General features: G+C 51.7%; 1 protein-coding gene across 1 annotated transcript; it reads right to left on the minus strand.

Annotated features, from left to right (window-relative positions):
• Positions 1-684: 684 nt before the first annotated feature.
• LOC119108673 (fatty-acid amide hydrolase 1) lies at positions 685-19,302 on the minus strand. The gene is made up of 13 exons (XM_037232301.1): positions 19,281-19,302; positions 12,610-12,759; positions 12,124-12,327; positions 11,884-11,940; positions 11,338-11,564; positions 9,538-9,744; positions 8,721-8,761; positions 6,695-6,831; positions 5,793-6,013; positions 4,546-4,673; positions 3,206-3,367; positions 2,541-2,680; positions 685-1,574 (listed from the first exon to the last, which is right to left on the minus strand). The coding sequence occupies exons 2-13, from the start codon at positions 12,718-12,720 to the stop codon at positions 1,452-1,454; spliced, it is 1,758 nt and encodes a 585-aa protein (XP_037088196.1). The 5' UTR covers positions 12,721-12,759; positions 19,281-19,302; the 3' UTR covers positions 685-1,451.
• Positions 19,303-27,002: the final 7,700 nt, after the last annotated feature.

The raw sequence follows: 27,002 nt of genomic DNA on the forward strand, positions 1-27,002 counted from the left end.
AGAGGTGACAACTCTCCCTAAAAAGACATTGCAAGGAAGCGATTTGGCCGCCCCTGCACTGGGGGTTTTGGGGCGTATTTTTGGTAGTCAAAAGGCTTTGATTACATCTTGATAGGTGTTTACACCGCTCCCCAAAGTGACTCCGTAGAGATGGGACATTTGGGCGACTCATTTGGGCGACAGCGGGTTTTGGGGACAGTTGAGAGACAGCGGGTTTGGGGGGGGGGGGGGGCGTATTGCTTTTCTCAGTGAAGTTGCAAGTCATGCGCCATTGGATAAATATTTGACCGAACTAGGCCACGTAAAATGCCATTTTTCAGAAAAGCGGACTATTTCATCTTCACATGCCAATATTCACGAAGCTTTGCAGCATATCACAGTAAAACACGTATACAGGTGTCGGTTGTTTCCTTCTAGGTACTTTAGGATATGTTTTTGTGTGCTTTAAGCAGATTTCAGTGATGAGAGGCGAGAAAGGAAATGTGAGTGTCGTATCCACCGCTCGTGATTGGCCCACAGTGGGTTTCCGACCACCACCCAGCCAGCAGAAGACTTGCTGTGCAACTCCTATAAAAGGAACGTTTTTTCACAGAAACCACAAATGTCTGTTTTTGGTGTCAACATATGTGTAATGAGTGTCTCCAATTCTATCAGACATTTGTGCGCAAATACAATATCCTTAAAGCAGGCGATTTATTCAGCGATTTATTCAGCGACGAGTTCTGACTTCGCTATATAAATGGTTACGTGAGATGATTAATTATGGCACGAGAGACTACAAAATACCATCTATTACAATATCATGTGACCTTTCAGGTCAAAAGCAAGGTGAAAGGACCCCTAACTTCATATCAACAAACCCTTCTGGCCGATTTAAGCTTTTCAAGCATCGGAATACTCATAAGCGCAGGCAATAGACGCCGTAGGCCAGCATCGACGTGGCGGCGGAGGTTGAACGCACCGCAACGCTCCACACGGTTCTTCCTGCCCTCTGACGTCACCTGACCTTTAGTGCGGCCGCTGCCATCAGTCGCAGGTCATACATATCGAGGGCAAACAGCGAGCGTCTTAACCGACTCAAACCCACCCCCACGGGTGGGAAGATCGGAAGATAGGCGCTCAAACCAACTGAGTCATGGGGACGGACAAATGTCGAAAAGCGCGTCGCCAATAAGGTGCTTCTGCAGGGAAGAAGACCATACAGCACCATGACTGGTCCGAACGCATCCCATACATGGGGCAAACCACCATGACACCAGCAACATCTACACAGTTATCAAAAATATACCATTCCCGACTCCGGTCGCTAACGCATGTGGTAGCCACCCCTCCACCAGCCTTATCTATCGGTCAGTCAGCACCCAGCCGTCCTCACCCGGCCCAGTTCACAGGCACATGTCCAGCCGTCCTCGGCCGACGGCACCCTGGGCCGTCAGGTCCGCCCGGCCGCTTCACTGCTTGTGCTCGGCCAGCGCGCGCTCCACCTCGGCCATGCCGGCCAGCACCTGCTCCTCCATCCAGGGCAGGCCGACCACCTGCACGCCCAGTGGCTGACCTAGTGCGCCACGCGTCGCCTGAGAACGGCGACACCGTGGTTAGGTGCCAGATACGGTCGTGGTTAGTTGTCGGACACAGTCGCGGTCAGGTGTTGGACTGGGCACGGACACGGTCGTAAGCAGCTGCCAGACACGGTCGTGGTCAGCTGCCGGACACGGCCGTAAGCAACTGCCGGACACGGTCGTAGGCAGCTACCGGACACGGTCGTGGTCGGCTGCCGGACACAGTCGCGGTCAGGTGTCAGATTGGGCCCGGACACGGCCGTAAGCAGCTGCGGACACGGTCGTGGTCGGCTGCCGGACACGGTCGTGGTCAGCCGCCGGACACAGTCGTGGTCAGCTGCCGGACACGGTCGCGGTCAGGTGTCGGACCGGGCCCGGACAAGGTACCGGCCAGCCGAAGACACGCCCGGTGCGGCCTGGATCCACACGGCGGAGACGGTGAGGTGCCCACACAGGGTACGCGTTCAGTAGACACAAAGGCTGCAGTGCTGTTCGACGAGTTACATAACTCGTCAGTGCTGCGTGATCCAACGTCCCGGCTGCTTGTGTTGATGGCCTTTTATAGGGCTCAGCCACATCCCCTGCCTTCATCCCATAGCTTAAATCACAGTCTTATTTCACACGGCCGCGCTCGCCGACGCGCTGCGGCAGTGCAAAAATAGCAGCAGAGTTGTAGATGCACTTATACACCAGTACAATACCGTGCTCAGCAAATGGACAACGTCGTGACTAATCATCCAAAAGACACAATAGCGGCTTTCACAGGTGCGTGTTCAGGGCTGGACAGAACGTAATTGCAATAATAGAATTACAAAGTACAGAAGTCAAAGGCATCGTAACACATGCATGCATATATATATATATATATATATATATATATATATATATATATCAAGATATACATTGACAGGGTGGTCGCCGCCAGGACCCCATTCGTACCATTCACACCGGGGAGAAGCTGATGAGTCCGCGATCCCTCACCTCGACCACCCAGCGCAGCTCCACGTGAGGGGTGGGGTACTCCTCCAGGGCGGTCTGGTCTTCAGCCGTCTCGTGACCCACGTTTACCACGCCCGCCGGGAAGTTCAGCACGTTGAAAATGGAAGTGTAGACACCGCCCACTGCCGGCCACATGGCGGTGATGTGTCAGTACGTTGGCAGCCGGCGCCAAGGTCCATCACTTACTGAAAACGCAGAAGGCCGACATGCTGACACGCCGACAAGCCAAATGCGGGATACAGGCACATCGGCCCAGCAATCAAAACTCCAGGTACAACTCAGATCTTTGCAACGTCTAAAAGCAACTTGCTTCTCATAAGGCCACGTTATCTTCATAAAAACCTAATTCCTGAGGGTGTTCCACTCACCCTGCCGGTGCCACGTCCAGCCCCCCCCCCCCTCCCCCACACCCATCCCATCCCATCCCATCCCATCCCATCCCATCCCATCCCATCCCATCCCATTCCATCCCATATCTCATCTCATCTCATCTCATCTCATTTCATCTCATCTCATCTCCTCATCTCATCTCATCTCATCTCATCTCATCTCATCTCATCTCACTCCACCCCACCCCACCTCACGCACGCGCTCAGCCGCTGGCGCTCAGTCAACTGGCCCGGCCGCTGGCCCGCAGCGTCACCCACCGACCAGATTGCTGATCATGTCATGCGGCGGCGCCGGACACATGAAGCCGGGCAGCACGAGCAGGTCGAGGCGGGCGGCGCGCCACTGCTTCAGAGTACGGTCGACCAGCTGATTCCAGGCGAGCTGCAGTTGCACCGCCTCCACCGTGGTGCCCGTCCAGGCTGTCGGGCCAGGGCAGAAGAGGCTGAACTGGACCGACTCCGACTCAGTGGCATGCACGAGGTCATTGTGAGCTGGTCAGCACTTGTTCGCTCCGGGCATGGTGGGTCTCACGGTAATTCTGCTCATTCGGCTTGACGTAGGCAATGTTCTAGCGAAAGGCTGGAGGCAGAGACGTATCGTTAGGGCGTTTTCTGAATGGCAGGGCGAGGTACGACGTGCAACGCTAGCGGCAATCCGAATCTGATCGCTTGTGACTTGGCGGTCCTCTTGAGGTTTTACAACATGACCACAGCGAGCTAACAAATATAAAAAACGACACGCTAGTGTCAGTAAGACTTTTATCAAGGACAGGTCAGAGAGGGTCACGGGTGCAATTAGTTTGGTCGACTCTGGATAAGTGTCTCGTGTCAGTGCGTGTCAATAACTGTCTTCGCAATGTCTCAACGCTGACAGGCGGTTGCGAACCTGACTCAGTCCGGTAACCTTCCGCCACGCCAAAACTCTAACATCTTATATATAAACTATATATATATATATATATATATATATATATATATATATAAACAAAACTCTGTCATTCGCACAAGCTGACTCCGAAATCCGGACAAGAGTGAAGCGATGCACGGCGCTACTCGAGGCAAACGCCCGTCCGTCGGTCCCCCACCCCTCCCTCCGATCGCTGCGGTTACCCTGGTCCTGGTCATTCCCCCGCGCTCTCACGGGCCCGGACACAGCAGCAGAGCGTGGGGCAGCTGATAAAAACCACGCTTTCTTTCGTAGAAGGATTCAGAATGCAACCCAGTCTTTACGTCCGCCGTTGTTCAAGCATGCGCGCGCACGCACACACGTACGCACGCACACCACACGCACGCACGCAAACGCAGGCCACGCTAGCGCACACACGCATACACACGCACACACGCACATGCTCCTTCACCCAAATTTCAGAAGTGATTGTGGCAGTAGCTTGAAATAACCCGAGCAACCAGCACAATTATGTGGGGCACATTGGTTGACTATGCCCCTGGTTGTCCAATCATTTGTTGATTTTTCCGTCACTCTCAGCAGCAGGCTACCCGACGGACGTAACCTTCCATCACTAAAATTGTACGCTCTAATAACATAGCGTCCGAAAACTCCAATCCATCCTGCCGTCCACGTGATGTCTGAGACCAACCTTTCAGTCGCGTCCCAAGGTAGCGGAAGTTGTTGCTGGTGCCCCAGGCGATGAGGACGCGCAGCCAGCGCGGGACGCGCAGCATGGCCACGAGCGTCTCGATGCTCTTGTCCACCTCCTCATCAGCGCTGCGGGGCGACGGCGGTTGGTGAGGGACGCCCGAAGCAAGGCCGTCCACCACTGACCACCACCGCCGGCGGTTGGCCCGCGCAGCCACTGGAGGGAGGGAGGGAGGGAGGTAGGGAGGGAGGGAGAGGGAGAGGGAGAGGGAGGGAGAGGGAGAGGGAGAGGGAGATGAGAGGGAGAGGGAGATGAAGAGGGAGAGGGAGAGGGAGAGGGAGAGGGAGAGGGAGGGGAGAGGGAGAGGGAGGGGAGGGGAGAGGGAGAGGGAGAGGGAGAGGGAGAGGGAGAGGAGAGGAGAGGGAGAGGGAGAGGGAGGGGGAGAGGGAGAGGGAGGGAGAGCGAGATGGGGAGGGAGAGGGGAGAGGGAGAGGGAGGACGGAGGGGGAGAGACGGAGACGGAGACGGAGAGGGAGAGGGAGAGGGAGAGGGAGAGGGAGAGGGAGAGGGAGAGGGAGAGGGAGAGAGAGAGGGAGACGGGAGGGAGGGAGAGGGAGGGAGATGGATGGAGAGGGAGAGGGGGAGGAGGAGGGAGAGGGGGAGGAAGAAAGAGAGGGAGAGATGGAGACGGAGACGGAGACGGAGAGGAGACGGGAGAGGAGAGGGAGACAGGGAGAGGGATAGGGTAGAAGTGCTGCGATGCAGGATCCCTTTTTCATCCCCGTCACCAAAAGGTGACATGATTGTCAAAAATTGCGACGGTTCGCATGAGCTTCTACTCAGTATTCATCCATAAGGTGCCATCCTCACCTACGCCCAGTAACGCAGGAGGCCAAATCCACAGTACCATTGTCCACACCCCAATCGTCGAGAAACCCCCATGTCGCATCCCCCCCCAAAAAAACAAAAGTATTCCGCTCGTCCGGTGCTCCCATTCGCTGTGTCCACACAACGCCTCCCCCCCCCCCCCCCTCCCCCCTCCACGCCTCCCTTCACAGGCGGCCGTCCAGTCCGAGCGACTGTACACGCACAAGAGCCTCCTACTTGACAGCCTGCCTCAGCCAGCTTACAGGCGGCTAGGTAGCAACCACCCAAGTGTGAGATGGGTCCCCTTGAGTGGTGCTCCCGCTCAGGATGCCCCCCCCCCCTCCCCCCGCCCCTCCCGTGCATCCCTCCCTTCCACTCACACAGCGCGCGTCATGTAGACCCCGTTATCCGGTATCACCGTCCGCATGATAATATCCATGGCGGCGTGGTCCGCCTCCAGGTGGAAGGGTACCGCCTCGTGGCCGGCCGCCTCCAGCGCCTGCACGGTCTCTGTCAGCACGCGCCGGCAGCCGGGCGTGCTCGGGAACGTGGGCAGGTCCGCCACGTAGCCGACCCGCCAGCGGCGCCGGCCGCCGGCCATCTGCGGCGGAGCGACACCGACTGTCAGCCGTCGCCAGCGCCGACCAGCCATAGTGGCTGCCAACACCGGCAGGGCCTCGCCGACCAGCCATAGTGGCTGCCAACACCGGCAGGGCCTCGCCGACCAGCCATAGTGGCTGCCAACACCGACAGGGCCCCGCCGACCAGCTATGGTGGCTGCTAACGCCTGGCCATTTGCGCGCTTCGGGGAAGCGCCAAGTGCGTGATCCGAAGAATGGGTCAGCTGGCCAGACAGGGAAGCAACGTCTGTATCAACGATGTCTCCAGCACACGCACAACAAAAGGGGCCCTCGATTCGAACCAACCAATATCTCACAATGTTACCACACCAAATCAACAAACTGGGTGTAAGCTTGACAGAGCAAATACCCCGCTCAAGCCTGTGCTGGACCCGCAAACCCGTTAAAATCCAGCCAACGCCACTGACAGTCCCAGCCATGAAAGCCCTGCCAACGCCACAGACAGTCCCGCCATTGGAACCCACCCAACGCCACAGACAGTCCCAGCCATTGGAACCCATCCAACGCCACCGAAGTCCCGCCATTGGAACCCAGCCACCGCCACCAACAGTTCCAGCCATTGGAACCATACTGACGCCACCGACAGTCCCGCCATTGGAGCTGAGCCACCGTCACCGACAGCCGATGGCCGTCTGCCCCACCTGGCTGTTCCAGTAGACTCGCGGCACCAGCGGGTCCAGCCGGTACATGTCTGCCGCCTCGAGTGGCGAGGTCAGGAGCTCCATCACCTTCTGCAGGCCGGCTATCTCACGGCTGAGGAAGCCGACTGTGGCGCGTACTGTGGACACGTGACGCACCGTTAGGCGTCTGAGAAAGCTGACTGTGGCGCGTACCGTGGGCACGTGACGCACCGTCAGGCGTCTGAGAAACCCGACTGTGGCGCATACCGTGGGCACGTAACGTGCCGTCAGGCGTCTGAGAAAGCCGAATGTGGCGCGTACCGTGGGCACGTAACGTGCCGTCAGGCGTCTGAGAAAGCCGACTGTGGCGCGTACAGTGGGCACGTGACGTGGCGTGAGGCGTGTCGGCCCAACTGCAGCCAACACTACACACCTTTTATAGTGAGTGCAGAGTCGCGTGCGTCGAAATAGTATGGGATGGTATTTTGGTTTCATGGGCGCGTCGGTTGGAGCGGCTATTTTGCGCCCATGACTTGGGCAGACGGTCTTCATTTCAGCGAGGCGTGCGTACCGTGCGTTAAGCGGTCTAAGTCGCGGAGCCTAAGTTAGGCGTACCAAAGTTAGAGTCAGACACAGTCACAGGGCATCAAGAGGTGATAAGATTGCATCAAAAGTTGCATGCATGATTAAATATAAAACGATCTTAACGTAAACGACCGATTGTTCCCAATGAAGGCGAGCAGAGACAGTCTCCACCGAGCGTGGGGGCCGAAATAACACTGGCACTCAGCTTCTAGGTAAGGACACTGTACGAGCACTTGGCTAACTGGCAGTGAATTACCGCATCTGGGACACGATGGCGCTTGACCTCCGGACGGAAGAAAACCGTGCGCTGCGTAGGTGTGGCCGATACGGAGGCAACAGAGACTGACCTCCTCCTTCCTGCTTTTGTGGTGTGCGGAGGTCCAGTTAACCACTCTGTGCTGTACTGCCCTAAGCCTATTTCTCGCATCGCCATGGCTGTCTGTGCTCCCCTGGTCCCCAGATTGTTGCCCTTTTTCTTTCAGAAGGGCGGAAAGTAACTGTCAAAAGCAGCTGTTTAATATCAGAGTGTGGTGCGCGAGCAGAACTAGGTCGTGGGCCAGCTGCGGCCTCCTTGGCAGAAGTATCGGCCTTCTCACCACCAACCAGTCCTGGTACCCTAACAAAGACCACGCGCTTTTCGACCGAGTTAAGAACTATCACCTGTCGTCAGATCTTACTCAGTAGGGCTCGCTCAGCTTTCAGGTGCTTGATGGATGAAACGTTGCCTCAACGGTCTGATGCGGTCAAACATAGCCCCCCCCCCCCCCCCCCCCCACCCACACTCGGTGTTCCTCCGCCCAAACCAACGCTTCTCTAACTGCATAAAGTTCGGAAGTATAAACTGGGCGAGGCTGAGGAGTGCAACACCCTTCGCCCAGCCGCTGCAAATCAAACCACATCCTGCGCCTGCTTCCGCCTTCAAACCATCCGTGTATAAATGCACATTTCTGCCCGAAGCAAACACCTGGATCAGGTGCTCCGGGAAAAGGCTCTGATAATGCCTTTCAACAGTCTGGCCTACGATTCGACGTAAGTTCTAGTGTTGGTTCACAGTGTAAACACTTGTTAGCACATGTTAAGTTCACAAAACTCATTGTGGGCGGGGGACAAGGATCAAAATTGTCAACAACAGCAACAACAACAAAAAAAACATATGCAGCGTTCGGTTCTTTTGACGCCAAATACACGCACACATTAGCATTTGTAGACATATATGCGTGGCTATCAAACGGAAGGTGGCATGCCGGTGCGAACACCGTTACATCACCGCCCTGCCGCAGAAGCGTCTGACCACACGCGACTGGTCTGACCAATCCACACAACACATCAGTTCTGGCTTTGGTGGACAAAGCCATTGAGAGAGACGAGACCAGACCCGCCGCACAGTCGTGCTCCGCCCTGCGGCAGAGACAGTGAGACGGACGCGCACGCGGCGGGCGGCGGCACCGGCTGGCGCTCTCACCTCCGAACGTGGCCGGCAGCACCGCGCGCAGACCGACGCAGCTGAAAACCACACCGACCGGCCGTCAGCCACGGGGCCGCGCCGCACACCCAGCCACATGGCCATCTGCGGCAGCACGGCACGCCGGCGTCATCTGTATCGGCCAGCACAAAAACGCCTGCCCAGCGAGGGCGACGTGCAGATCCGGTCTGACAGCATCTGGCTAGCCCCGCGCTGCTTAGAAGTGACGATTGGCACGTACGCAAATGACTGGCAGCTTCGAATGACTCCGCCGGTTTTCACCAGAGACCGCGAGACAACGGCCCGGGTGGGGCAGTTTCATCTAAGCAGGCCCCGTGGTCATCTGCACACAAATCGCCGTCCCAGGCCACGCTCACACACGGAGAACTAGCCGCGATCGGCGCAGCAAAACGGCCTTTAGATTGCGGGGTGAGTTTTAATTCGGTGCATGATAATGCTGTCTAGCTCTGGCCCCGTTGTAACAGCCGATGTGCAGGGCTGGAAGCTCATGACCACGTCGGTTGGGCATGCGTCGGAGATCAAACAAACTCATGTGAAAAAGCTGGCCACTAGAAGGTATTCATCAAAACAAATGTGACTGATCTCTCACAAAGCCTCCAAAACATGGTGGAAAGGAAAGAAAATCCGTTTATCACATGATAGCAAAGCTGACAAGTACGGGGACTCTGTTCACCACTTGATAGTCAGGTAATGTGGCCCTGAGCTGCCACGACAGGGCTGTCACAGCAAGAGACCGTCTCTCGCCACGGACAGCCTCGCCTGACGCCCGCACGCCTGCCAGCAGACGCCGACTGACCTGAGGCGTCCGCAGGTGGGCTTGAAGCCGTAGCAGCCGGAGAAGAGCGCTGGCACGCGCACGCTGCCGCCCACGTCTGTGCCGACACCGAGGGGCGAGCCGCCGGCCGCCACCAGCACGCCCTCGCCGCCCGAAGAGCCGCCCGGTACGCGCCGGCCGTCGTAGATGTTGGTCGTGACGCCCCAAACCGGGTTACTGCAACCGAAGCTGCGAGGCAAGGATACATCGGGTTACTGCAACCGAATCTGCGAGGCAAGGGTACATCAGGTTACTGCAACCGAAGCTGCGAGGCAAGGGTACATCGGGTTACTGCAACCGAAGCTGTGAGGCAAGGGTATATCGGGTTACTGCAACCAAAACTGCGAGGCAAGGATACATCGGGTTACTGCAACCGAAACTGCGAGGCAAGAGTACATCGGGTTACTGCAACCGACACTGCAAGGCAAGAGTACATCGGGTTACTGCAACCAAATCTGCGAGGCAAGAGTGCATCGGGTTACTGCAACCGAATCTACGGGGCAAGGGTGCATCGGGTTCCTGCAACCGAAGCTGCGAGGCAAGAGTACATCAGGTTACTGCAACCGAACCTGTGAGGCAAGGGTATATTGGGTTACTACAGCCGAAGCTGTGAGGCAAGAGTACATCGGGCTACTGCAACCGACAATGCGAGGCAAGAGTACATGGGGTTACTGCAACCGAAACTGCGAGGCAAGGGTACATCGGGCTGCTGCAACCGAATCTGCGAGGCAAGGGTATATCGGGTTACAGTAGCCAAATTCCGGTGAGAACCTAAGGCCATGCGTCCCAGGTAGGGGTCACAAGGTGAAGCCGGGTAGGCACAGCCGAACCTGCGAGAAGCGAGTTAGGTTCAAAGGCAAGGGGTTCCGGTCACTGCAGCCGGACCTGTGAAATGGGGGGTCGAGGTCGCAAGACAAAACTCGACTCCAGGGGCGTAGCTTTACTCAGTTGGGAGGGCTGCGAACCACTTCCTCGAATCCTGAGAGGAAAGTGAGTGAAATTCAGTAAGAAATCCTTTTAGGCGTATTTAGCGTTGGTTATAGCCACCTCGTCTAGCTCAACCCTTAACTTATTGTACTCGACTAGACTCCAGGTGGATTCGATGGAGGCGAGAAGAAAGGCATCAGATCTCTACCTATCTAGATGGTTTTGCCTTATCTGCAAGGAGGTACGTTACTAGACCCGAAGCAATTTTCGGTCAGGCGGCCGCCATCCGCCTCAACCACTTCTCTAGCGGGATTTTCGGACCCAAATGCGATAGAACGGCCGGCACTGCTCTACAATTTTCACATACCGGCACGTGTGCTACGTTTTTAACAGTTTCGGCGATATTGCAGGCGATCCGCAGGGAAGGGTGCTGTTAGACACGCGGCGACTCTCAGCCAAGCGGCCGCCACCCACGCGGAGCGCATGAAGAAAGCCAATTTTCGGACTGGAAGACGACAAGACGGTCGCACCTACTACTGCAGGAAGTTGTGCCCGTCAGGCCCCCATTAAGCTCTTTGCATGCACGCCGAGCATTTGTTCTCCACCACATTGCTTTATTAATGACATTCTGCACCTGCTCGAGCACGGCTTGTCGCCGCCTCTCCCGCCGGCCGGCCGACTGCCGTTCGCCACCTCGTGTCGGCGGCGCGAAGGTTTCTTCACAGACCTTCACCGTAAGGTGGTGCATACGCACACGCACTAGCACGTGCACACGCACGCTAACGCACGCGGACGCGCGCACGTGTGGGTGCACACGCCCTGTCGTTTTCGCCCGGCCGGCGAGCGAGTGCTCACCTGATCATGGTCTGTGGGACATTGGTCTTGCAGAAGGGCACGCCGCCCAGGTCGATGAGCGTCTGCACGACAGGCGCCGAGCGCGACGCCGGCTGGCCCAGGTGCTTGGCCAGCCCGGCTGTTGAGTCGTAGCCCTCCAGGTCGACGCAGTCCTTCACGCTGAAGGGAAGGCCGTGCAGAGGGCCGCGCGCCGCCGCCGGCAGGCGGTCCAGCACCGATGCCCGGCTCTAGCGACATCGGCACCAGTCAGCGGCAGAGTGCCAGGTCACGAGTACCAGCACAGGCCAGTGTGCAGCACTGTCACAAGTCACAACTCATTGGTCAGGTGTGCCATTAAGGAAATTTAGTCACTCAATCAGGTGATTAGTTTATTATTTCACTTTTGGTAGTCAGATCTGCACTGCATTGTCATTTGCCCTGTGTTCATCCTTCCCTCACGACATTTACAATAATTATGATGACTTTGAATTGAAGTGTCAGGAAACATCATCTTGATTAATGAAAGCATACAGGTGTTAAACATTGTCATTATAGTACAAGTCTCACCTCAGCAGTTGCAACAAACTCTGTAACACAGTTGTATTTTGCTGATGCTTGCAGAGCCTGAAAATAGTGCATGTATGTCACACAAGAAAGTACAAAGTCAACAAATTATGTCAAATGTTCAACAGCACATCATCCTCAGATGGGTACACTGCAAATGGAAACATCTACATATCAATGGTCTCAGACAGAGCACAGAAATACACCTACCAGAGCTTAGAAATACACTTGCCAAACACTCACCTTGGCCTGGTAAGCTCTGAGTACCAGGACGGCCTTCAACCGCCCCACCTGCAACTGTTCTATCAGTTGCAGCAGAGGCAGCTCCAGGATGTCCATCCTCTCCTCGGTGATCAGGTTACCATCAACCAGAAGGTGTTTGGTCAACTGGACACGTCGCTGCCGCTCCAGCTCCAAACGCCGCTCGACCCGTGCGTAGTACTCTGGCTGTCAGAGATGTCACAATCTCAGCACTGAGCCTGGGCATAGCAGGCCGCCTGATGGGGTCACATAACTTGCCTTGGCTTGTGGGGGGCTTATTAGGCTGTGTCACCGAGCTGGCTACAGCAAGGAACTTTGAAACCTTAAATAGATGTTAACATTAGTGAAGCATAATATGTGGCAAAGAACAATGGCAATACATAATGTTTTTCCATAGGCTGAATGCACCTTCCAATAATAAGCAAAAGCCATAGTTGTGCAATAACTGGCATCTTCACAAGGCCTTACCTTTGCTGAATTTCTCTTCTTCAGCCACCAAAGCAGGGTCATTCCTGATATAGCAGCGCAGCTTGCACCCACAACCCACAAATTCCACATGGAATCTGTCATGGTACTCATATAAGCTGAAGATTCTTGGTTTTGCCAGAGCTGCTGGTTCTGGTGAAAAATCAAATGGTACTTGGTGATATTTGCTACACAATCATAATGATTACCTGTGTCAAAAACTTAGCACCAATCATTTTGATATAGGGTGGCCAGTGGCCTTTTCATCACTTAGCTGCTTTGCACTGATAAATTACTCATTGGTCTGCCTGGCTAGCAGAGGAACAGTTTGAAGTTGAGACAAATGTGTATGATATCTTATGTATGCATATTGCTGGCCACTTAGCATCCAGCCTGCAAAACACAGCATGTTTTGATGAGGTTTCAGGGCAGGATTGAAACAAGAATTGAGGTCATGGTAATGAATCACACTTTAAAAATCATTCCACTTCTCTTTTTTCAAATTTAATTTACTTCTTTTATAACAATAATGTTGTCATTATTAGGAAAGCGGGGCATCATATCATCTTTCCTCATGGATATGATAACCATGACAACAAAGATGGGTATGATATGTTGGCAAACAACTTTCACAGTTTGCAGTTAATTTTGTACAAATGGTCTCATGCTATGTATGCCATACAGAAAGCATACAATGCCTGCATTGCAATAACATATGATTTTTTCCACAATACTGAATAATACTACCATGTGTATATCCCTGAGAAGAGGTGTTATGCATCAGGATTATACACCCTCCAAAATGAGGCTGGGACTAAATGGATAGCAAAGCCTGCTGGCAATCCCTTGCTCCAAGCCTACAGGACAGAGCAGAATGACACATTTGCCAATTGACACACCATGGTAATGGTCAAATCACTTCGCATACAACCCCACGCTATGCGCTTATGGGACCAACAACACGCAACCCTCCTCAGCTGATGCGCTCGGTCAGGGTGTACTTTCCCACCTAACGTTAGAAAAAATCATGGTACACCATCTGCTGTGTTTAAGGCAGGACAGATTGTACATAATCACAAAAAAGGTAGATTCATGCTCTTACCTTCAAATTTTTTATGATTATGATGGCGAGCTCCCGAGCGCCGCACACACACAGCAGCTGCGACCCCGGCGCCATTACTGCATGCGGTCACAACATTACTGCGCATCAAGCAGCATCAAGAACCAAAAAAATGTACCGGGCCAATGTAGCAAGAATGGTAATTTTTTACTTTGGTACCTGTATGGCCGACGGAGGGAAGAGCTACGCTAGCTGCAGGGTTTCGAGTATTGTCGTCCGGGGGAAAAGCTGTGAGGCATCGGCTGACATTGTGACGTCACTGAAAATGGTTTTGCATCGATCGGGATGGGGGTCCCTTCGGGCCGACTGAAGGCCATAAGGCTTTTGAATGTGACATGATGTCACTGGTATTCGGCTGGGTATGTGACGTCACGGGTCGTGAGTTTGTAAGGCTCTTTTGGGTCCACCGAATGCCGTAATGCATCAGCTGGCCATGTGTCGTCACTGGTATTCGATTAAACATCAGGCGCGACCGGCCTCGTTCCATCTTTACTTTTCGTACCTGACTGCTGCAAGCATTTGCGTGCCGCATAAAGGTTTGACCGAATCACCTCAATGTGTGACGTCCCTAATCATCACTTCATACGGGTGCACTTAGGCCCCACGACCACGGTGTGTCATGGTCTACGAAGTATCACCGGATAGCGTGACGTCACTGGTATTCGAATAAATACTGAGCGCAACAGGCCGTGCTTTATTTTTACCTCTGTATCTGACTACTGCAAGCATTGGCGTGCTGGATGAAAGCTGCCGAACCACCTGAGTGTGTGACGTCACTGGTCACGAGTTTCACCGGTGCTTTTCGGCCAACTGAAGACCACAAGGTGTCAGCTAACGACGTCACTGCTATACGACCGGTTGTAAGACGTCAATGGTCGTGGGTTTCCACGTGTCCTCTAGGACCGACGAAATGCCGTAAGGCATCAGCTGGCGATATGACGTCACTGGTATTTGGCTGAACATCAGCCAACAGGTCATGCTCCATTTATACCTTTCGTACATGTCTGCTGCAAGTATTGGCGGATTTTTTGCGGCCAACTGAAGGCCATAAAGCATCAGCTGACGATATGACGTCACTGGTAATCGACTAAACTCCAGACGAATCATCTGAGTGGGTGACGTCGCTGGTCATGAGTTTATACGGATTCACTTGGGCCGCCCAAGGCCACAAAGCAACACCTCCCGTGAAGCATCACAGGATGATATGTCGTCACTGTTATTCGACTTAACATCAGGTCCAACATGCCACGTACTTTCTTTACCTTTCGTACCTGTCTATTAAAGGTATTGACGTGCTGAATAAAGGCTCCGTCGAATCTCCTGAGTTTGTGACGTCACTGGTCACGAGTTTTATGAGCTCTTTTGAACCCATTATAGGTTGTAATGCATCGGCTGACGGCATGACGTTACTGGTGCTCGACTAAACATCAGGCGCAACAGGTCATGTTCCATATTTGCCTTTCGTACCTGGCTGCTGCAAATATTCGCGTGCTATATGAAGGCTCCGCCGAATCACCTGAGTACGTGACGTCACTGATCATCAGTTGGTAGGAGGTCACTTGGCCACCTATGGCTACGAAATTCCGCAGCAGAGGCGGGAGATGCACCATAGTTAAGCACACTAATTTTATTGTGCGCACCATTAAGTAGCAGCTTCAAACGCAACGGGCTGTTTCAACGACTAAAATTTTGAACAAACGTAAACACAAAACAAAGGTGATCCCAGCCCACAAACCGACGTATATGCAAAGCTATTCCGCCCGACATCACAGGATGCGCCCCTGAGCAGCTACGGTCCGGAATGCCCTGATGGCTAAATAATAATCAAGGGCGCCGCCTAGCGGTCATAAGTCTGGGCCACAGCCCCGAATATCAGTGACGTCATATGGTCAGGTGATGCTTGATGTCCTTCCGTCAGTCCGAGTAAGCCCGCGTAAACTCATGACCAGTTACACCACATGCTCAGGTGATTCGGCAGAGCCTTTATGTAGCGCGCGAATACTTGCAGTATAGAGGTGCGAAAGGCAAAGATGGAACATGGCCTGTTGCGCCTGAGATTAAGTCAAACACCAGTGACGTCATATCGTCAACTGATGTCTTGTACCCTATAGGTACAAAAAAGCGGCTCATAAAGGACTCATGACCAGTGACATTACACACTCAGGAGATTTCACAGAGCTTTCCTTAAGCATGTCAATGCTTACAATAGACAGGTACGAAAGATAAAGACGAACATGGCCTGTCGCGCCTGGTGTTAAGTTGAATACCAGTGACGTCACATCGCCAGATGATGCTTGATGTCCTTCAGTCAGCCCGAGTAAACCCGCGTAAACTCATAACCAGTCACACCACACGCTCAGGTGATTGGGCAGAGCCTTTATGTGGCGCGCGAATACTTGCAGTAGATAGGTGCTGAAGGTAAAGATGAAACTTGACATATTGTACCTGATGCTTAATTGAATACCAATGACGCCATATCGTTGCCTGATGCCTAATGGCCTTATGTCGGCCGAAAAAGGCCCGGGAAAACTCATGACCAATGGCGTCACACACTTAGTGGATTACCAGTGACGACACATCGTTAGATGATGCCTTATGGCTTTCACTCGGCCAACAATAGCCTGTAAAAACTCATGACGACGCACTCAGGTGATTCGACAGAGCCATCATTAGGCTCGCCGATACTTTAACAGGTGCGAAAGGCAAAGATGGAACATGACATGTTGTGCCTGATGTTAAGTCGAACACCAGTGACATCATATCGTCAGCTGAAGCATTATACCATATAGGGGGTTGAAAAGAGCCCGTAAGAGCTCTTGACCATTGACGTCATATAACACGCGAATGCTTGCAGTAGGCAGGTACGAAAGGTAAAGATGGAACATGGCCTGTTGCGCTTGATGTTGAGTCGAATACCAGTGACGTCATATCATCCCGCGATGCTTCACAGGATATGATGCTTTGTTGCATTGGGGTGCCCAAGTGAGCCTGTATGAACTCATGACCAGCGACGTCACGCACTCAGATGGTTTCGGCACCACCTCGATATAGCGCGCGAATGCTTGCAGTGAACAGGTACGAAAGGCAAAGATAGAGCATGGCCTGTTGCGCATGACATCTAGACGAAAAACCGGTGACGTCATATGGTCAGCTGATGTGGTGTGGCTTACGGTAGGTTCAAAGCAGTCTATATAAATTAATGGTTAGTGACGTTACACACTCAGGTAGTTCGGCAGAGCCTTCCTTCAGCATTCAAATGCTTGCAATGGACAGGTACCAAAGGTAAAGATGAAGCATGGCCTGTCCCGCCTGAATTTTATTCGGATACCAGTGACGTCACATCTTCAGTTAATGTCGTATGACCTTTCGTCGGCCCAAAAGAGGCCGTAAAATCTGATCACAAGTGACATCACACACAGTCGAATGCCAGTGACGTCACATCATTAGGTCATGCTTTACGGCTCTCAGTTGGCCCCCAAAGATCCATAAAAATGCATGACCAGTGACGTCACACACTCACGTGATTTGGTAGCTTTTATTCATCACGCCAGTGCTTGCAGTAGACAGGTACGAAGGTAAAAATGAAGCATGACCTGTTGCGACCAATATTTAGTCGAATATCAGTGACGTCACGATACCTGGTGATATTTCACGGAACATGATACACCGCGGCCGTGGGGCCTAAGTGCACTCGTATCAAGTGATGATTAGTGACGTCACGCGTTCAGGTGATTCGGTCAAGCTTTTATTCGACACGCAAATGTTTGCAGCAGACAGGTACGAAAGGTAAAGATGGAATAAGGCCTGTTGCGCCAGATGTTTCATTGAATGCCAGCGACGACATATCGTCAGGTGATGCTTTACGGCATTCATTACACCCAAAAGATCCCTAAAGCCTCACAACCAGTGACGTCACACATCCAGTCGAATACCAGTGACATCATATCGCTAGCAAATGCCTTGTAGCCTTCAGTTGGCCCAAAAGAACCCCGATCGATGGAAACCCATTTTCAGTGACGTCACTACGTCGGCTGATACCTGACAGCATTTCTCCATCACGGCAGTACACGAACCCTGCAGCCAGCGTAGCTCTCCCCACCGTCGGCAATACAGGTACCCAAGTAAAAAAAAGCCGCAAGAATCCATGCGCAGGAACAGCGCTGGGAATTCCAGGCGATGGGGTGTGTGCGGCGCTCGGGAGCTCGCCATCGTAGTAATTGAAATTAGAAGATAGGAGCATGATTCTACCTGTTTTTAGATTATTTATGATATGTGCTGCCTTAAACAGGACGATTGGTGTGCAATGATTTTTTCTAACATTAGGTAGGAAAGTACACCTACACCGATGTGCTGTAGTTGACACTCTTCAGTTTTCTCAACATAGTGAGCTTGGGTTAAATCAAAGGCCACCCAAAATTTGAAACCAATCCAGTTGTCATGGTTAACAATCTATCCATTCCAGACATCGTCCAGAAATCCGAAAATTGTGATGGAAATCTGCACGCAACCACTGTGTCGTTGAAACCGATTTCTGTCCTGAAATGCTTTCCGTCAGTTTTCATCGGCGTACCGAGTTGTCCGAGAAGCAGCCTCAGGGTAGACAACCGCACAAGGAAGACTACAAAGAACAAACAACAAATGATGAACAATAAAAACAGATGCAGCAATGACCAACACGCCCACCCAAAGCCCTATAACGCTGCGCTCAACAACCACGCGCTGCCCACCTATCTTTCTGTTTTTTAACAGTGTGTGTTTGACTCCGTCGCGTATTAATTGTAGCTTAATCATATTGATGCTTCCACATTACTGCCATATTAAGGGAAACATCGGGTTGTCCAAAAAAATGTGCAGCGGACGGGCTAGTTCTGTTGGCACCAGACTCTCATTTCACATTCATATTTAGGTCCATACCAGATTTCAGCGTACACTTCAGATTGACCTGAAATATAGCCTGATGACGCAGTTGAGTCCTGGGCTATCATGAGCACAGATCTAGAACCGGCTACCGCCCAATTACCGCGACACAGCCTGCATCGCACATCATGATAAAAAAGCGAACCCCTTTAATTCTCTTGAAAATCGTTGTGCAGATGGATTTTGACTTCTTGATTGCCGTGAACACAAAACCTAAGACCAGTACACATACACCATATCCGAAAGGTTACAGCCTTTCAAGGTCGCTCATTCGAATGCCGATGGGTCCGCTAAAAAAAGCGCGTTTTATTAACATTGGCTCAGCTTTTAATTCTAGATCTAGCGGACTTAGAGGGTTGCCAGCAATTTTGCATACAGATGCTGGCCCATTCTTCTGAGCACAATGAGCACAAACCTAAGTCGGCAGCTCGCTCCACGATGAGGCAGCACGGTAGCAAACCACCTCCGATTGGCCGAGAGTTTGCGCCCCGGCAGAGCTTCAGAGCTCCGGTCTCCCGATGAGCGGGTGGCCCGGCGTGACTCCACGGATTAAACACAATACACACGACTGCACACAACGAAACAAACACATACGCTGAATCGTAGCGGCTGAGTTGGTTGTGAAGGTTTTACGTACTTTAAGCGGCGGCGAGTGATCGGGCAGCAGAGCGTCGTCCAGGGTATGCTGCCACTCGACAAACTGTTTGTGACAGTGAAGGCCATTTGTAAATAAGCTAAGGAGCACCCGGCCTGGCGATGCATCCCTGGGGCATACCGAAGCGGACCGGTGAAGTCGTCGTACCGCCTCTCGCCAGCCAGCGGCTTCTGATCATCCAGATAGCTTCGGAACCATGTTGGGTTGATTCCGTACCATCCCAGCTTAACGGGATGCTATCGTCAACCGTGTCAAATGCTTTGCTGAGGTCGGCGGTGTTAACTGGGGAAATCTCGCCGCGTTCTGAGTTGTGTTTGATTCATTCGACAGCGCCGGGCACGGCGTCCTCGGTGCAGTGGCAAGGCCTGTCTGCATATTGGTCATGAAATAAATTACTGTGGTTATGCAGATACCGAGAGAGTTATTGCAGACAATATTCTTAGCTCTTTTGGACAAGCAAGACGGCAGGGAGGTCATGAAATATTTAGAGGGCATGTGTACGTCGCCTTTCGCTTTGTAAATGGGGACCACCTCGGCAGTTTTCGACCCATCGGGAACAAATGCCCTTTGTCACGGAAGCGTTGACAACGCGCTACATACGGCGGCCTATCGCTGCGCAACACCTCTTGACTGACCCCACCGACACCCCATCCAATCACCAGCTTCAGAAGAGTTCATGCGTCACACAGCTCCCGCCAGCTCCGGTAGGGTGACTGGCTGGGGCTGGAATGGCGCCGAGACGACGGTAGGCGGTCGCCGTTCCCGACCAGCTATTTTCAGGTTGTGCGCGATCCGGGAGCCCACCGACGGAGAGAACTGGTTGAAGCGATTGCCCTGGTGCAAGAACCTGGTGAGAATTCGTTGTTCTGCGTGGCTGGTGGTTTGGGCTGGAAGTGCTGAGCCGGAAGGCGCCAAGAGGTGGGACCAAAAATATCGGCCGTTGGAACTCAGTGGCTGGCGGCCGAGAAAATCTCCGCAATTCCGGACCGGGTTCCGGAAGCGGCAGAAGTCCTCTCGAGACTCCATGCCTGGTCTGGTCCCGAGATCTCGCCAGGCCTGGTACGTTTTGTGCCGCCCAGACCTGACCTGGCGCAGCTCAGGACCGTCTATAAGCCATGGGCAGCCCCCCCCCCCTCGGCGGCACCGTATGGTATGGGCTGGACAGTGCCGATCTATGACCGTACACCATATGTATGGTGACACGGCACGCATGGTGACCCAAGATCACCATGTTCTGCAATGGACAGGTTATCGACCATGGCGCATAACCTTGATGAAGGTTTCGTGGAGATCAGTTCCATATGTTAGGAGAAAAGTGTTGCCTGCAACCAGTTTTGGTGGTCTTGAGCGTTTTTTCTTGACCTTTGACCAGACCCAAGGTTACCGCATTCTACGAAGGATAGGGGGGAGGGCAACATGGCACATCGATTGGGAATTGGCAAAGGTTTGTGTAAAACATTCGACCCCTCGTGGTGCGCGACTTGTTCTCCGCACGCGGGCCACCATTTTACGCCCAAGGTGGAAGGAGCGCGGGGCGCCTTCCCCTGTATGGCGCGAGTCCGTTGCACCGGACACCTCGAGGTCGTTGGTTCCGAGAATCTGTCGCCAGGTGGCCGTCATCCTGGCTGTCGGCTACACCGGCACTGGAGACGCGGCCGGCCGCTAGGTGGCGGGAACAACAGTACCAGGCATCCCTGGTGCCGCAGACGAGTACTGCGTGTGTGTGTGGGGGGGGGGGGGGGGGAAGCGAACGCCCCACCCCAGGGCGAGCGTGATGTGGGCCGTGGACAGCGGCTTCTGTAGGCACTCCGCACAGTGACCTCTATAGGGTGGGTTGCTGGGGACGGGTCAAGAGGGGTGGGACTCTGTGGCCTTTACGGGAGACTCCTTCGCGTGTCTTAATATACGTAGTTTGTTTTTATTCATAAAAATGCGCGTTTGTTATTGTATGTCAGTGAATGCATATTCACCACAAGTCGGGTGGCGTGTGTAAATATACAGGTACAATGAGATTGTCTTTCCCTTCCTGCTTCGCTGTGCCAGGGTTGCTCTGTGGTGAATACTAAAATCGACTCTTCCGGGTCCACACATCCATACCGCGTGGCAGGCGGAGCAAGTGTGCATTACTTTGAGCCACAATTCATTGATGTGGCCGATTGGTGCGATGTGATATTTCGCGGTAACGGCTGGCGCGGGCGCGCTGGCTGAAGGCGCGAGAACATAAGGTTTGGTGGCAATCGGTCTTATAGACTCGGGGCATTGGACTGCAGCCAATTTTTGTGGTTTGGGGAGTGTTAGTGATTTCGAGCTGAGTCAGGGTTGCCATGTTCTGGAACGGATATGATACCTAGCCCGGCGCATCGACTGGTGAGGATTTGGTGGAGATCAGCCTCATAGACTTGCGTATTAGGCTATCGGTGTACTGGTGTAACGGATTTTTGCATCTTTGGTGATTTTAGACCTGATTCAAGGTAATCATCTTTTAGAGGAATAGATTTCTATTTGAGCGTTACAAAAAATGAGGACATTGTGTCGATTGACATCATAGGGCTGGAGTGCGTGAATGACAAGTTTTGTCGGCTATTTAGTCCTCGCGTACATTTCAGAATGGAGTGCGGCAATAAGGAAGCAGGTCGCTGTTCGCTATTCGCTCGTCGTGGGGGTGTGGATCTGGATGCTGGGATTTGAATGGCGTTTGAATGGGACGTACCGAAGCGGTAAAATGCATTCGATCTTGCGCGGAGCTGGCGAAACCGCAACCTGTGTGGGCACATTAGTTTAAACACTGAGGTGGGTTGATCATATGACACGGTAGTGGTCATGTTAAAGCTCGATTAAATTATCCTGATTGCATCATCTTTGTTTGGAGGTTATACCACGTAGCCTTCCTTTGATGACCCATAACCTGCTAGCACATCCAGTGGGCAGATGATAAGCGGGTGTTCTTTGCCTTCCGGCCGACAATGTTTGCGGAGGGAAGAGCGTCGGCTTAGGTCTGTAATGAGGGTCGGCTAATCAGCTGACGACACGTCGCTGCCAGGCTGGGTAAATCATCTCAATGACAAGTTTGTTGCTAGTCATGACGGTCACTGGTAGAAAATGTAAAAAAACGAACTTCTTTTACTTCTCACAATATCACAAGGATTAACCAGCCACTTATGATGGCAACAATGAAAACCAAGCAGGTATTCGTAATAAACACGTGTCCCTTCATCCCACTGATGGCGTCACTGGTACAAATGAATCGGTCATCAGTTGAAAACTATCAGTGGGACACGTTTTTCGGGCTGTATTTTCCCGCTGCTCACGTCGTTCCGGGAGACTGTTATGGTGTACGTGGCATCTACCTACGTACTCGTGGCTTACATTCTTGTGCCATTTGAAAAATAAATGAAAAATGAGCTGCGTTTTACCTTCTGCTCATGACGTCACGTGACACGAGTTATGGTCTTCGTTTCGTATCACTGTGGAACCTGAATAATGGCAGAAAACCACCTTTCCCAGCAGGCTTCCCTCAAGAAACTACTGCAAGAAGTCCAAGTAATCCATGAACAAACCGCATTCAGGCATGTCCACACTGAGCCGTCAATGGGGCCGGAAAAGACGAACTGCTCAACGTTTTCGGTTACCGGCATTAGCGGTCTTAACAAACATTCCAAAATAGTGTCCATCGGTGCAACCAGTGGTGGGACAATCATTTTGACATGGTTTAGACGCAATGGTTCCTCCTAGACTTGAAACGCGGGTTCCGTGAGTGTTATGGCACCCTCACCATTAGACACTCTGAGAATGGTATGTAGAGCATGAACGTTATACAATGGATGCGGGAAGAATCGACTACAATATGACTATGAGCTCCCTTACTTTCTGAGACGTTCCTCCGTCTATGTTTCGGGTGCCAACGCCAGATTTTGTATTACATTTGCAGCCCAACTCTTTAATTTACCTTCCGGCCGTCTGCTATGAACTCTCCAATTGCAATGCGTGGCGTTGCTTTGCCGCGTTTGGAAACGACTGCAAAGTGTTTGAAATTATTCCTGAACAAAATGTCTTTTAAGTGAGTCCACTTCGAGTCAATAGTATGGCCGTTGATGCGCATAATCGTAGTTTTTACCTTTTGGGCCGTCAGTGTTATACACCCATTTCAAACGTGCCAATTTACTTTCAATCGATGCAGCTATCAGCAACACCATTTTAAGAAAGTGTTTGATATGGACAAGAAAGTGTTTGATATGGACAGACCATGCTGTCGGCCGATACGCAAAGAGCTGTGTTTTAAGCCTATCACCGGCCCTATTGGTAACTCTTGTTGCATCGTGTGCTGGTTGGGATAAGTACGCTTTTCTACGTGTCATGTGCGATCGTTGGACTTGATTTTTCAGGTAAAAATACTTTTCATTGTATATACATTTAGCCGCATGCACACCGTGTTTCACGTTCGAAGGCTCGTGTAGGTAATGCGTAGGCTTTACAGCGCGCTCTGGTTATGTGCCCTGGAGGCCGTGGTACCGCCCGTGGAAAGCTTCCCGGATCTAGAATATTTCAGATGCTGTTTGAACAGCTTTATAATGATGTCCACTTGTCGTTGCACCGATGGAAACTATGTTGACACGTTTGAAATGGACAAATGATACTGGCGGCCGAAACGTAAAGAGTCCGCCCATACCCATCACCGGCCCTATTGTTAACTCTGCGTCTCTGGTGCGCTCGTTGGAATGTATGCTGCTTTTCCGCGTGTCATACGTGAACGTTGGACTTGATTCTTCAGGTAAACGTACCTTTTATGGTATACACATTTAGCCGCATGCACACCGTGTTTCTCGCTCGCAGGCGTGTGGGTATTGTTTAGGCCTGAAAGCAAGCCCTGGCTATGTGCCCAGTAGGCCGTGGTGCTGCCCGTGAAAAGCTAACCGAGGCTAGAGTATTTGAGATGCCCTTTTTAAACAGCTTTAGAATGATGTCAGCTAGTCGTTGCACCGATGGAAGCTATATTGACACGTTTGAAATGGACGAATGATACTGGCGGCCGAAACGTAAAGAGCTCGCTTTACGCCTGGCATCGGCCCTATTGGTAACTCCGAGTGGGTACACCCGAATGACATTTTGTTCAGGAAGGATGGGTCCACTGTCTACATGATGATAGCGGAATTGTATGCATAGTTTTAAAATGATGTTGCTAGTGATGTCATCGATTTAAACTATGCTGGCACGTTTGAAATGGCCAGACAATGGTAGCGGCCGAAGCGTAGAGTCCGCTTATGTCTATCAACGGTCACTATTGGTAACATCGAGTGGACAGATTTCAATGCAGGTTTACTCACGAATCATTGGGATCTCCAGTACTTTCTAAATGTAGCAAAGTTCGTTCATGGAGTCAAGTTAGACATTTCATGGCAGGCGGTCGCAATGGAAATGAGTATTGGTTCAAAATGGTGATTTGACGAAGGCGCTCCAGCCGGAAGTGGACTTCCTTATTTATTTTCCAGTACTGACGTAGCATTTTCTCCGTTTTGCAATGTGTGACCAACGCGTTTTATGGTATACACACATAACCGCATACAAGCCTTGTATCAGGCTTGCAGGCGGTTAGGTATTGCGTTGGCCTTAACGCACGCTGTGGCTTTGTGCCCAACAGGTCATGGTGGGCCCCGAGGAATAATCCATCGCGGCTACAATGCTTTCAGGGTCCTGACCATGATACCCGACGTAATACCCAGGCTGTTAGGTATTACGTCGAATAACTGGGCACATGGCACGCTGCTCCTATTTGCCCAGTTAGCAGCGCTGGTCCCCGGGAATAGCCCGCCAACAAGAATATATGAATTGTCATTTAGGTAGTTTTGGGAAAGTGTCGGCTACCGATTTCACTGATGGAAACTGAACTGACATGCTTGAAATTGGCAGATAATGCTGACGGCCGAATGGTATACTCTGCTTATACCTCTCACCGGCCAACTCTGTTGTCAACTCTGCTTCTCTTGTGTGTGCTCGTTGGAATGTGTGCTTCGTTTCAACGTGTCATATGTGACCGTTGGACTTGGTTTTTCAGGTAAACATACCTTTCATGGTAAATACAGTTAGCCGCAGACACACCGTGTTTCACGCTCGAAGGCTCGTGTGGGTATTGCGTAGACCTTAACGCAGGCTCTGGTTATTTGACCTGGAGGCCGTGGTACTGTTTGTGAAAAGCTAACCGGAGCTAGAATATTTCAGATGTCATTTAAACAGCTTTATAATAATGTCCACTAGTCGCTGCACCGATCGAAACTATACTGACACGTTTGAAATGGGAATGGTGCTGGCGGCCGAAACGTAGAGTCCGTCATGGCTATCATCACCGGCTATATTGGTAACTGGAGTGGACTTAGCTCAATGACGTTGTGTCCAGGAATCATTTCGGGCACCTTGTAATAGTTTATAAATGCGGAACAGCTATGCCAAGCAGTGAAATTCGAGATTTCACATCAGACGGCCGGAAGGTAAATGGAAGTGCTTGGCTGGAAAGGTAATATGTGGACTGGCGCTGCGTGCCGAGACCTAGGCAGAGGAGCGGCTCAAAAAAGGTGTCACACATACTCATTTTGCATTTAATTTTTCATCGGTTGCCATGGGGTAAATTTCAAAAATTTTGGAAGGCGGGTGGGGGCGGGGTGCCATGAAACGTAGAGATTCCACCTTTCTAAGCTTGCAGCCCAAAAGGCGCAACGTGATTGATTTCCCCGTCCCAAATGTGATGGCTTCTCTCTCGTCATGCGTGACTATTACACTAGATTTTTCAAACAGACACACGTTTCATGACATTCACACATAGCTGCATGAGAACCTTGTGTAATGCTCACAGGTGGGTAGGTACTGCGTCGGCCTGAACGTACGCTGTGGGTTTGTGCCTAATAACCAGTGTTTGCCCGCGGCAGTAATCGGCCGAGCGATACTATTGCATTTATTCTCTGAGCATTTTGGAAATAATTTCAACATTATTCAATATTTCAGCATCATTCAACTCTGTCAATCAATGATTTCCGACATTCATATATGCTTGCGGCCACCCATTAAATAATGAGGCGTACATGGATGTTGATGTACCTATTAGTATAGTAGAAGCATGTAGTGATATATATATATATATATATATATATATATATATATATATATATATATGTATATATATATATGTATATATATATATAGATGTATATATATATTATAATATATATATATATATATACATATATATGTATATATCTGGGTATGTTATTTTTGACGACAGACAGACGAATCTCGCAGAACTTGCACGCTTGCTTTGCTGTGCGTTGGTGCGATATGGGTTGGAGTGTTGTAGGTGATCATAGAAATGGTGCTCTCGTATTGCTCTGGACCTTACACGGATTATATACGCCTCTGTATGCCCCATCACACATCACGCTAATGATCTTCGCAATGTTGTTGTCAATCGACTAACCTGATCTCTGCTGCCGTTGCATGGGAAGTCAAGGGGCGCTAAAAAGTCAAATACTCCATAATGGCAGTCCAACCGTCAACATGAGCTATCAACACCATAAAAGCGTATTAACAGTACACAACGAGCAATACCACATACTTGGCGATTCGTCAGACCCCAGCCTTACGCCATTCTCGTCATTCCTATGCTCGGTTGTGCATAGGCTATTAGACACAGATGGGCATCTGAACTCGCAATTACCTACC

Source organism: Pollicipes pollicipes, unplaced genomic scaffold (assembly GCF_011947565.3).
Source record: "Pollicipes pollicipes isolate AB1234 unplaced genomic scaffold, Ppol_2.1 Scaffold_6686;HRSCAF=7923_pilon_pilon_pilon, whole genome shotgun sequence".
NCBI classification, from domain to species: Eukaryota; Metazoa; Arthropoda; class Thecostraca; order Pollicipedomorpha; family Pollicipedidae; genus Pollicipes; species Pollicipes pollicipes.

Excerpts from the sequence above, each read along its gene's own strand:
- LOC119108673 (XM_037232301.1), bottom strand. The coding sequence starts at position 12,720 with ATGAGTACCATGACAGATTCCATGTGGAATTTGTGGGTTGTGGGTGCA. Across the intron at positions 9,745-11,337 it reads GTCCCACAGACCATGATCAG|CTTCGGTTGCAGTAACCCGG; the intron begins GTGAGCACTCGC and ends CTTGCCTCGCAG. Across the intron at positions 1,575-2,540 it reads AGCTGCGCTGGGTGGTCGAG|GCGACGCGTGGCGCACTAGG; the intron begins GTGAGGGATCGC and ends CGCCGTTCTCAG.